This window comes from Balaenoptera borealis, assembly GCF_965194805.1.
Source record: "Balaenoptera borealis genome assembly, chromosome: 16".
NCBI lineage: Eukaryota > Metazoa > Chordata > Mammalia > Artiodactyla > Balaenopteridae > Balaenoptera > Balaenoptera borealis.
In genome coordinates, this window is record NC_138872.1 from 5,737,387 (window position 1) to 5,749,815 (window position 12,429).

At 59.0% G+C, this 12,429-nt stretch overlaps 1 protein-coding gene across 2 annotated transcripts in view; it reads right to left on the reverse strand.

Annotated features, from left to right (window-relative positions):
- The window catches only part of RBM38 (RNA binding motif protein 38), a 49,156-nt gene extending 43,959 nt beyond the window's left edge, over window positions 1-5,197 (reverse strand). Inside the window, exons 1-3 of one of the 2 annotated variants that reach the window (XM_082359332.1) lie at window positions 4,753-5,197; window positions 3,877-4,000; window positions 3,358-3,412 (exon numbers count right to left, since the gene is read on the reverse strand). In XM_082359332.1, the coding sequence (XP_082215458.1) occupies window positions 3,358-3,412; window positions 3,877-4,000; window positions 4,753-4,989 (416 nt within the window). In that variant the 5' untranslated portion in view covers window positions 4,990-5,197. The remainder of the gene's footprint in view (window positions 1-3,357; window positions 3,413-3,876; window positions 4,001-4,752) is intronic. The other variant, XM_082359331.1, reaches the window with a different exon arrangement.
- Between the last annotated feature and the right edge of the window lie 7,232 nt (window positions 5,198-12,429).

Here is a 12,429-nt window from a genome sequence, read left to right on the forward strand (position 1 = left end):
AGTCCCCATCCCGCAGACGGGGCGATGAGCCCGGAGAGAAGGGGCTGGGCCTGGCCTCGAGCCCGGGGCCTCGCTCCAGCACAAGGCCTGCCTGACACCCAGCAGCCCCGGGACCCTGTCCTGCCATCTGGGACCCAGGGACTGGCCCCAACCCGGCACCCAGGGGGCGGCTCGCAGTGGACGGCTGTGGAGCCCACAACAAGGCACCCTTGAGAAGCTGGGCTGGGGAGCTGAGCCCGGAGAAGCAGCTGGCCCTTCAAAAATAACCCAAGGAGAGGCTCCCAGTGCAGCCAGGCCTGGGACAAACCTCAGCTCCTACAAGCCTCAGGCTCAGGCCTGGACAGACAGCCCTGACACGGAGAGGCCCCTTCCAAGCCAGACCCAACGCTCTGCCTGGACCTGTGCCTGCGGTCTGCTGACTGTCCCACCCCATCAGCAAAGGGCCGGTCGGCCGGGTGGTCTATGGCCGCAGTCCCCACCCTGTGATCAAGCCACCTGCCACCTGCCAAAGAAGCCTTCTTCAAACCCTAACCCTAACTCTAACCCTCGGCCCCATGTAGTTAACATGACGGAAATGTCCCGGTCGCATTAGGTCCTGAAAAGTCCCGTTCTTGAAGAAAAGAAAAACTGCGGGCAGGGAATCCAAGCAAAAAGCAGAGAGTGTAAAAGTTCTTTGGCAAATCTTTCCATGCTGACATTTACGACCCAGCCAGACGAGGATTCCGCAGTGGCCTTGCCCAAAAGCGAGCTGTGGAATCTTCAGAGCTGTCCCAGGCACACGATCGGTGCCAGAAAGTCAGGGAAAGTTCCGCCGGGCAGGAGAGGGTTAACGGGTTTGCAAACTCTGGGCTGCCCGGGCCTTGCTGCCAGCCCAGAGCCGACACCACTGACCGCTGAGTCAGGCCCGGCCGGGCCCCGGCCCGTTGTTTGCAAAATCAAAAGGGACGCTGACGGCCCAACTCTCCAGCCAGGCGGGCGGGCGCTGGCAGGAGACAACTGACCCCAAAAGCCCGGCCCGGCACCGCTCCTGCCCCCTGGGGTCTCAGCAAGGCCTGGTGGGAGGCGGCACAGCTCTGAGAGGCTGCAGTCCACCGGCCGCTGGAAATGCAGAGCTGGACTGTCCCTGTTTGGGTCTCCACCCCCTTGGTAACCAACAAATAGGGCCAGCGGCCTCTTCACCGTCACAGGTATCAAATGGCCAGCCAGCAGATTCACTTACAAAACACTGTCGCCTGCAGTCGGGAGCACATGGCAGTAAAATCTGTGACCGACGCCTGACCACCCTCCCATGGGTGGCGCTCTGAGGACCACGAGGGAAACCGTCGGAGCACCCTTCCCACCCACCCGCCCCACAGAGCAGCGGCTGAGAGCGCGCGTTCCAGAGCCAGCCCGCGTGGGTTCAAATCCTGTCACTTCAGCCGCCCTGGACAGGTTGTTAACCTTTTTAACCTTTCTTTGCCACAGTTTCCCCACCTAAGAAGCAAGAGTAATATCGGTCCCAACCTTTGAGGGCTGCCGTGAGGGCAGGAGAGAAGGCAGACAGGTATAGAGCCCCCGGCCCCACGTGCCAGCACTGCCTCAGGTGGTTATTAGTCCCATTTTCCAGATGAGGAAAGTAGAGGCTCAGGAAGAAAACATCTCTTGCCGAGATGGACCAACTGGTAAGTGACAAAGTCAGGATTTGAACCCAGGTCTGCAGGCTCCAGAGGCCAAGTGCTGAGGGTCACCAAGTCCCAGAGGCAGTTGTGACAGATCACAAGGGAGCCCAGGCTCGAGCGGGAAGCTATGGTCGCATTTCAAGCCGCGTGTGCTCGAGGCTCACGCCCGGATCTCCGTGCCAGCCCCGGGCCCAGCCCCTGCCCTGGGGAACAGAGCCAGGGCTGCGGAAAGTGAGGACACCCTCCTCGTATGGCCTGAACCCAAACAGGAAGAACCTGGGTGACGGCAGGAAGACGGGGGTGTCCCCAAACACCTTCCAAGATGGCTGCAGACACAGGTGAAGCAGGTCCCAGGGCGAGAAGGAAACCAGAACCCCCTGCTCCCTGCCGCCCTCCAGGCTTCCTCTCAGGAGGACAGACCGGGACCTGGGCTCACACACTTCCTCCAATTCACGTGGGGGCCACTGTGCCGCCACAGAGGCTGCCTGTCAGGGTAAGCAGCCCCGAATCATGGTGGACCTGCCCAGACCACCCAAGCCCAACTCCCAGCCTGCTCCAGGGCCCGGTTCACACTGCCCCAGTGAGCCAGGTGGCCCCTTAAACCGAGCCTCTGGGGCAGGTACACACACGCTCACACACACACACACACACACACACACACGTACACACTTGCAACTTTCAGCACAAAACGCAGGGCCTGGGATTCAGTCTCCGATAGCTTAAGAGGTTCTAACATTCTAAAAGGGGCTGCCTGTTCTATAACTGCCCCCCCAGAACCCCCATCCCCATCAGCACGCTCCCTGCACTGGGGCAAACAGCCGACATCGATCACAGGGCTGGGAAGTCAGCCAGCATGGCAGGCTCCTTTGTGCCCCTAAAGTCTCTGCCCTTTCCCAAGCAGCTGCTAGACCTTATTAGATGTTTAAAAAAAAAAAAAAAAAGAAGACAACGACGAAGGCCCTTTTCGGATGGAGGAGGCTGGGACACACTGCTCTAAAGCACATCAGACAAAAAGCCCACAGGCTGGGCCCACTTGGGCGGGGACATCTAGTCCTGATCCCGGCTCACCTGTTGCAGCTTCGCAAACATTGGACCGGTTGGCAGTGACCTGCTGCCGCCATCTGTCGGGCACTGGAGCAGGTCAGAGGGGCGCCCTCAAAGAGCCTGGCCCGGTTCCTAGTCGGCAAACCCTTCCAGCATACTTACCTAACCTGCATGGGGCCCATGCCAGGCCTCCACCCACAGAACTCAGAGGTGCTGTCACCATCCCATATCACAGGTGAGGAAACTGAGGCACTGGTGGCTGCGTGAGCGGAGGTCACGCACCCAGCAAGGGGAAACCGGGCTCTGAACCCAGGCCACAGGCTCCAGAGCTCATGCTCCCCATCTCTCTGTGGTGTGGCCTTTTCCGGGGGACAGAGAAATGCAACCTGCCTTCTCCCCCTGCTCCCAGCTTGTCTCCCTCCCACTCCCAAAACACAATGACGCTTCTGAAAGGCTGGAGCAAAGGTCGGTTCTCAGACACAGAAAGATGGCTGCACACAGCGCAACCAACCACCGTGGGGTCGGCAGTCCCAGGGTAAGAGGCTCCCTCAGACCGATGGGCGCCTGCACTGAAAGACCCAGGAAGCTCACAGCCCCCTGGCCTGGCTTCCAAGGCCTGCTTACCGCCCCCCATCCCAGCCAGCCGTCCACTCACCCGTAAGTCCGCTGGATCAAGGTGGGGTGCAGCTGCTGCACGCCGATGGCAAAGCCTAAAACGAGGGACCAGTTAGGGGCCCGGCCTGACACAGGAAAGAACCTCACAACCATCCACCTCTAATCCAAAGCATTAATCAGCTTCCTTTCCCCTCCCAGGCCACCTCCACATGAACCCCAAAACTCCCAGCCGAAGGAGGCCAAGGGACCCGAGAGGCAGCAGCCTCTGGGTGTCTGTCCTCCCAACCTCCAGCCCCGGGGACCAACTTCCTCCCTCCCGTGAGGACAGCTGACAACTGTGTGACGTGCCCTTCTCGCCCTGTCCCACTGGCACACACAGCTAGAGGAAGGGGTTCAGCTTCCAAGCTGGGAGATGGCTGCTCTGTGACGGCTCTCTGGGAGCACATGACAGCCGACTGCCACCCCTGGAGGTGGGGGGGGGGGTGCCTTTTCCACCCGACAGATACCAACGCTGAATATAGCAACCAGAAGTGCCAGGGAAGGAAAACACGACTCTCACCCGTCTGGAGGCTCCGCGGCTTGGCACCCAGATAGGCCAGGTTCACGTTGGCCTTGCGGCCGTCAATGTTGGGGTTAGGGTCTTTGCAAGCCCTCTCAGCTGCCGCCCGGTCAGCCATGGTCACCTGGAGGAGCACAGACGCATCAGGGGCTTCCCTTGCGGGGTGGGGGGGGGGGCGGCGGAGCAGAGAGAGAGCTCGAGAGAGCTCCGGCACGGGGCACTCGTTTCCCCGCCCCGCGTGCCCATTACCCAAGGCACCCAGCCCAGTCCCCTCTGACCCCAGCCCGGGGCCCTCCCAAAGCTGCCCCTGGGCCCCGGCTCCTCCCCCCGAGTTCAAGTGCTAGGAAACGCTGCCCTCAGGGACGGAAACAACCCCCAGGGAAGACACGGCCACCCCGAAGGGAGGCAGGGGTCCCGGCCAGTGCGGACCACGAACTTCCTCATGGGAGGTGTTTGGGGACACCCTAGTTAGAAAGGGAGTAAAAGAGATGTCTTCAGGGCGATTTTTACTTAGGTTGTTTGGGGTGTCTGAGAGGGCTGCTGGAAAATAAAATGGGGGTTGCTTCAGGGCTCCTGAGCGCCGGGGCCGAAGCCCGGCTCCTCGCTCGCTTGTTGCTCCAGGAAGTGCCGAGAACCTCTCCACAAACTTCGGAGTCCTAATTGAACCCAGCGGCTCTCCCTTTTAAACCGGGCGTGCGGAGGGGGCAGGGAGACCGGGCCTGGGGGGCGGGGGCAGGACCGGCTGGAGCCCGAGAGGGGGCAGCAGGTGCCGAGCCGGCGGGAGGCGCCCGGGGCTGGCGTGCGCCCGCCGGCTGACTCAGCGGCCCGGCCGCGATAAGTGCGGGGCGGGGAGCGCCCGGCCGCGGGGCCACTTACGAAGCCGTAGCCGCGGGACTTGCCCGTCTGGCGGTCGGTGATGACCACGGCCTCCTCGATGTCCCCGAAGCCCTCAAAGTATTTCCTGAGCGAGGCGTCGGTGGTGTGGTAGGGCAGGCCGCCCACGAAGATCTTGGTGAACGTGGTGTCCTTCTGCGAGCCGTGCATGGTGCCGAGGGCGGCCGGGGGCCGCGGGAAGCCCGCGCTCGGGGCGCACGGCGCGGGCTGCAGCAGCATGGGGGGCGGCCCGCCGCCTACGGACCCGGGCCGCGTGGGGCTGCGCTCATTGGGGGCGGCGGGGAGCGAGCGGGGCAGCAGGGGCGCCGGTCCAGCCGCCGGGCCCGTCCACTCGCGGGTCGCTCCCGCTCCACGCGCGGCACTGCGCTGCGTCGCGTTCCTGCCGGCGCTGCGGGAACTCTGCGCCCCGTCGCCCACCCGGGCTTTGTAGTCGGCCCCGCCCCCTGCCCGCCCAGTCCCCGCCCCGGGCGTCCGGCCCCGCCCCCTCATCCCCGCCCGGGCGCGCGGGGGCCGCCGGGAAGCGTAGTCCGGCCCCGCCACGCCACGCCACGCCCCACGTGCCCCGGTGAAGCCCAGGGGCAGGGCGCGCACATGGGTAGGGGGCGCATCCGGGTGTTTTGGGGGGACCAATACGTGCTCACTGGGTTCCTGGCCCCTGCTCTCGAGGAGCGCACCGTCTAGCGAATCAGATACAAACGATTCAAACCATGTTTAGTGAGTCTGAATCGTTTCCCCAGGGCAGCTTACGGTACAGGAACTTATATTAAAGGTGAAACAGGCTTTGTTTTTATATGTAAATGTAATTCGTTCGACGAATATTTATCAGGGCGTGGGGGATGCAGAAATGCACGCAACACACTCTACCCCACAGAGCTTCTATGAACAAGACAAACAGGTAAATATACAATGTACTATCCATTAGGAAATAAATCAGGGTGCTGCCATCCAGGAGTGGCCAGAGTGGTCCCGGAGGCCCCTCTGAGAAGGTGACTGGGCAGGGGAAGTAGTTCTGGCCTCCTCAAAAGTCCATCCCTGTGCCAAGGATCCCTCCATCTCTATGGGCCATCCTTGGGGGAGAGCAAGCAGAGGGTGCCCCTGTTCCCTCTGTTCCCTTCCCCAGCCCTAGAAACAGGCCCACCCCTGGGTCTCTGCAGCAGGACCCGCTACAGAATTGTCAGGGCACCTTGTCCAAAGTTATTAGGAATTTCATGTCTGACAAGAGCACTGAACCCGAGGCCCTGGCACCAGCACCCCCCCACCGGTGGGTCACACGGCCGTGCAGAGCCAGGCCCCAAGGATCTCAAACCCTCCACATGTCCAGGCACCAGCATTGTGATGTCCTGTGCAGTCGGGACTCTGCTGTGGACAAAAAATGTCACCTGCCATGTCAGTAAACAAAGGATGTTGCGGCCATCAGCCACTGCAGCCACCCCTGTGTACCCTGAGGGGATTCAGGGTGGAAAATAACAGGATACTGGCCCTAGATGGTTAAGGTGCACATCAAAGGAATGATTTCAATGAGCCCAGACTCTTGCATCTTCGCATACATAGAAAAGCGCTAAATTCATTAACTTGAGATGTGTGGTTTTTCTTTAATTAACAGTGATCTTTTGATGTTCCGAAGTTTTGGTTTTTGTTGCAAATACTCCTCTATATCCTGGCTCCTCCCTGACCTCTTTGGAGCAGTCCCTGAGAGCTGCTTCAAGGGTTCGAGTCCTCAGAAAGTCCGCCAAATAAAACATAATTCTTAACTTTTAGGTTGTGCATTTTTTTTTAAGTTACCACTGCTCTGAGTGGGGTCGCTCCTGGTGACCCCAGCTCCTGGCGGACTGAGGGGTACAGGGAGGCAGGCGAAGCGTTCACTAGTCTTCCAGGCGTTTATCAGGCACCTTCTCTGTCAGGCTGCGTTCGACTCCAAGCCCAGCCCAGCTGTGCCTCAAGCCCCTGGACTCCCCGACCCCGCGCGCCACCCGGCAACCATTGGTCTGACCCTTCCTTCCCCCCAAACCCCCGCCCCAGCCCCCTCACGCTGGGAATGGAACCCCGAGTCGTCCGGGGACACACTTTTCAGTCCCCCCTCATTTCCCCCTGGTCTTGTCGCTCCCAGTTCCCTCCAACTCCCCAGGCCCACTCCTGCCTCGGGGCTGGGCCTCATCGCTCCCCCTGTATTCAGCTTTTCTCTTCCTTCAGTGTACTTTTCACCTCCCCAAGCCCTGGTTACCTACTCACGGGTTTAAGGTCTCTCTCCCCTGCGAGGTGGGCCCTTGGATGGTTTGCTCAAGCTGTGCGGCCTGGCAAGCAGAGGGCCCCCGGGAAATGTTTGTTCAGTGAATGCACGATGGAAGGAAGAAGCCGAGGAGAGCTCTCGACCAGACAAGGGACACTCAGCGCGCCCTTGGAAAACTTTGCGAAAGTGTGACCTCCACTTTTTGGGCCAGGGAAGGCGGCCACCGTGCGGCCGCGCGATCTTAGGCACACTGGGTCCCATCACCGGGCCTCAGTTTCCCCTTCCGTGACAGACAGGGCCTCTAGGGGCGGGGGCAGGCGGGGCGCGGGCGGCGAGGCTCCAGGCCTACAAGTCCCAGAGCCGCCCGGACCTGCCCCGCCCCGCCCACCCCGCGCCCCTCCCGCGCCCCTCCCGGCGGAGCGGCCGCGCGGGGAGGGGCGCCGCGGGGAGTGCGGCTGCGCGCCGGCCCGCGGGCGTCTGCGGAGCACGTGCTGGCGCTGCGGGGTCCGAAGCGTCTCGACCCGGGGGGCGGGCGCCCGGGACGCGGACACGGGGTCAGAAAAGGGAAACGCGCAGGATCCGGGCAGGGCGTTCTCCGCCCCGGGATGGGCAGGCTCGTTGCGTGCACCTCGCGCTCCCGCCCGGCCCGGAAGAGGGCAGGGGGCGTCAGTGTCTTAAAAGGCGGATGCGCCCGCTATGGTTCTTTCACGTGTTCATTCTCCGGCCCTTAAGTTTCTGCGTCACCAATCTCTCCGCCCGTCGGGTGGCCCCACGTGCCCACGTGTCATCAACTTCTGCCTGAGAATCAGCTATTCACCCAACACATCCTTATTAATGATCCATTAGGTGCCAGGTTCTAGACCCGGAAGACTGCAAGTAGGAAACTAATGACGTACCCCCACCCCCAGTACACACACACACACACACACACACACACACACACACACACACACGAGCTTACATTCTAGGAGGAATAGAGAGAAAATGAATGAATGAATATTAAATTTACATTTAAATTTTTCCAGGCGGGTCCTGAGATGGGAGCAAATTTTTCCAGGCGGGTCCTGAGATGGGAGCAAAGAAAAGTGACAGGTGTTCTTTAGAGTCAGGTAAGGCCTCTGGGGATTGGTGAGAGCAAGCGGTGAGAGCCAGAGCCATTGGCGCACAGGGAACAGCACAGGGAACAGAATGCAAAAGCTTAGAGGCAGGAGATCCAGCCACCATCACTAACGGAATAACCTTTGAGTGCCGGGCACTTTTAGTGGCTAATCCTCTCACACCACTAATAATAATAAAGGTCAGTTGTTTTAGTGCCTGTTTTGAGCCCAGCCCTGAACTGGGTGACTTATATATATTAGGTGATTTAACCTCAAAACACCTTTTTTTCTCAAGTAGGTACTATTAGCCCAGTTTTAAGAGGGAGGGAACTGAAGCTCAGAGTGACTTCCCCAAGGCCACCCAGAGCAGTAAATGGCCAATCCATGATCCCATTTTGTCCTCCCACAGCCTTTAGAGAAGGCCTTGTCTCCCTGCTTTGAGGGCTGGGCAGGTGAGACCTCAGGAGAGGTCGAGTGAAGTGAGAACCAAGTAGAAATCTGTTTGGCTTCCAGCCTTCTGCTCAAAGAAACAATGGTAGCTGGTACCAGCCCCTTATTGTTATTTCTGCTCTGAACATGGTTGGGATGTTCGGAGCTGTGGCAGCTGACTTACGACCATGAGGCAAAGTGCAAGAGACTCACAGACACCAGTCCTGATACCACTAAACCCAGGGGACATTTGGCAAATGTCTGGAGACATTTTTGGTGGTCACAACTTGAGGGAGGAACGCTACTGGCATCTAGAATGTGGGGGCCAGGGAAGCTGCTAAATATTCTATACTGCACAGGACAGCACCCATAACAAAGAATTATCCAGCCCCAAATGTCAGCAGTGCTGAAACTGAGAAAACTTGGGCTAAACCAAGGCCAACAACCAGGCTCCTTGTTGGGTAAGAAAAATAGATCCCAACATGTTTAAGCCACTGTAGTTGAGTTTTCCATGATGACAACCGAAAGCGTTCCCAAATGAAGCAGATGCAGTTTGATAATTTCTACTGAAGGGGCCAGCATGCCTGGACAGGGGTCATTTGTCCCTGCTTCCTTTGGTGTCCGTCACATGGTGGGTTGGGAGGTCAGCCCAGAGGTTGATCTTGGTCCCAATGCTTTGGGTCTTTGGGCCGATGCTCCTCTCTCTAAAGTTCCAAGCCCTTCATTACAAGGGGACAGAGCAGGACACGGGCGGGACATTGGTCAGCCCCCGGGTGGGTGGGCTCACTGCATGCACCTTGCACTCGGGCCCAGCCAGGAAGGGGACAGGGGGAGCATCGGTGTCTCAAGAAGAGGACAGCCAGGTTTGAATCATTGACTCATTCACCCTCTGTCCCCTTAGGTCTCTGCATCACCAACAGAAGGGAAGGTGGGTTGGGAAGCCAGATGGAAAGACACAGGAGTGACGACTTAGGCCAGGCTGCTCGGGGTGAGGGTCTGTCCGCTGCTGCCCAGCACACATGCCCCCTCTCCTCCCCTGAGGACACTTTCCCAGGCTCATAGCTCTGGATGTGGCAGGTGGATAAAGCCCCGTCCCCCTGCCCACTGCCTACCCTCGCCTGACACAGCTCACTCAGGAGATGGCTGAGTATGAAGTCCCACCTTACAGGCTTTGTCACTGTCTCCACGAGGGGAGCCTGGACTCAGGACCCTGCTCTGAGACTGTGCCTGGATGTGGGCATTTGCTATGGGTTGGATTGTGTCCCCCAAGAATATATTCAAGTCTCTGGTACCCGTGAATGTGACCTTATTTGGAAATAGGATTTTTGTACACACAAGGAGGAGGCCATGTGAAAACAGAGACAGAGGTTGGAGGGATGCGCCTTCAAGCCGAGGACCACCGTGATTGCTGGCAACCCCGGAAGCCAGCACCGAAAGGCATACAGGGGACAGTCTTCCCTCTTAGCGCCTTCACGGGGAGCACGGCCCTGCCGACACCTTGACTTTGGCCTTCTGGCCTCCAGAGCTGTGAGCGAGTAAATTTCTGCTGTCTGAAGTCTTCCAGTTCATGGTCAGATGCTGCAGCAGCCCCAGAAGACTACCACGGCCGGAGGGGAGAGGAAGCCAGAGCCCTGAGCGGGTGGAATCACGGCTGTCAGACTCATGGTTTGGAACGGCCTTCAGAGCCACGTGAGGGTCCTGGGACTCCCTAGGGTCATTCCAGGACCGGGAAGCACCCCCTGTACCTCTCTGGGCTTCAGCTGCTCCGCTGGGAAAAGTGGGGGTCCAACTAAGGATCCTTTCACTTGAAACATCCCCAGTTTATGTCCGGTCCCATCCTTCCCTCCCAACCCCCGCTGGGAATGGAACCCGCGCCCACCTTCCCTGCCCCCCCTCCTGGCCGTCTCCTGAGTCTGGGCCCTTTCACTCAGCGAGTAGCCAGGCTGAGACCCCACCGTCCATCCCCACCTGCATCTCAGAGGCAGCATCTGGCTGCAGCCCCAGGAACGACACAGATCCTCTGTTCCCAGCCTGTCCTGGAAGGCAGCCGGCCTGGTGTTTGGATCTGCTGTCGCTGATCTGGATGCTCCCAGGGCCTGGGACTCGGACTCCATCCAGGCCTCTCCTCCAGCATCCCTCAAAAGCTCGTGTCCCTGCCCGACCCTGCTTTATACATCTGTTTGTTTCTGTGTGGACCGCCTCCCCACGAGAGGCCAGCTCCAGGAGGACGGGCTGCTGGCTGCTTTGTTCACTGCCGTGTACCCAGGGCCTCGCAAATAGAAAGCACTCAGTAAAGATGTGCTGAGTGAAGGAACAAGTGCGTGAATGAACGCATTCCAGAAGACTGAGACTGGGAATGTGGAGGGATCCCCAAAGCCTGTTTATCTTAACGGAGACGCAGGCTACGCAGTGTTCCTGTGGAGTCAAGCTTGGGCAGCCCCCTCTGCATCCCAGACCTGCAGCTGGGGCCGTGCAGGCCACCTGCACCCACCTCCACCCAAAACGGCGGAGGCCCGAAGAGCCTTGAAATAAAACACCGACACAGCGAACCAAAAGAGGAAGCGCGAGAGACTTTTGCGCACCAGCCGGGCATGGGTTGGGCTCTGCTGTTTCAGCTTCCGAGAGTAACCTGACCCCTGGGCTCCTCTCTGATCATCCCCGTCAGGTAGTGAAGTCCCTCCCCCTTCTTTTCGGGCAGAGGGCAGGCCACGCTTGTGTCCTGCACGCATCACGTGCTTGCTAGCCAACGCCTCTCTGGGCCTCAGTTTTCTCAGCTGTAAAATGGGCATAATGACAATGACTTCCTCCTAGGGCTTTGGTGAGGCTGAAGTGAGATCATACACAGAGTGCCGAGCTCATCCTCATACTGAACGGGAGCCTGGTAAATGTGAACTCCTGCAGTTCTGGTTTTTTCACCAGGCACGCATCAGTTTCCAGGGAACCTGGCAGCCCTCCCACGTGTGCTGCTTTGGTGGCTCCCCAGTTCCCTGGGGCAGAGTCCCAGATCCCTTTGTTCAAGATGCCTTCCCTGCTCTCCATACCAGAGCCAAAGGGCCCAGCCTCCTCGAGTCATGTCCCTTCCCAGGGGCCCACAGCTCTGTGTAGGCCACGGAGTCCTGGGCAGTCTGCTGAGACTGGAGGACCCTCCTCAGACGGATGGTCTTAGACACTTAATAAAATGCCTAGGAAAACAATCATACTAAAACACAGCTGTTAAAATAGTTAAAAGCAAGCATACGCTCCTTTACTAATGCATTAAGCAATAAAATCCAGCAGGGGCGCTAGTGAGTCTGTAGTTTTGAAGGCCTGATGAGCAAGATGGCTGTGTCAGGATATCAGAGAAACGGTGCGGTACAGCCTCCGTGGTTGGGTCACAGCTGCTGCTGACGGTGGGGCCCCGTCCAAGTTCGTGGCTCCTTTGTGCCTCAGTCTGACTCTGGTTGCTGAAGATGAACACTTCCCCCTTCCATTTCATGGACCCCGAACTCTACATGTGGGATCTATGGGTCCCAGGTAAGGACCCCTTTGCATTAGCTCCCGTTGTTGCTGTCACAGAGTGCCCACACCTTATGGCTTAAAGCAGCAGACATCTATTCTCTTACAGTTCTGGAGGTCAGAGCCCAGAACGGGTCTCACGGGGCTTAAGTCAAGGTGTAGGCAGGGGTGGTCCTTCTGGCGGCTCCAGGAGGGAATCCGTTTGTTTGCCTTTTCTGGCTTCTAGAAGCCGCCTGCACCCCTAGCTCGTGGCCTCCTCCTCCACATTCAGAGTCGTGTCTCTCCCACAGCATCTCTCTGACGCTCTCTCCCTTCTACCCCCCTCTTCCACTTTAAAGACCCTTTCCACTCCACTGGGCCACTGGATAATCCAGCATAATCTCCCCATCTCATGGCCCAGGGCCTTGGTCA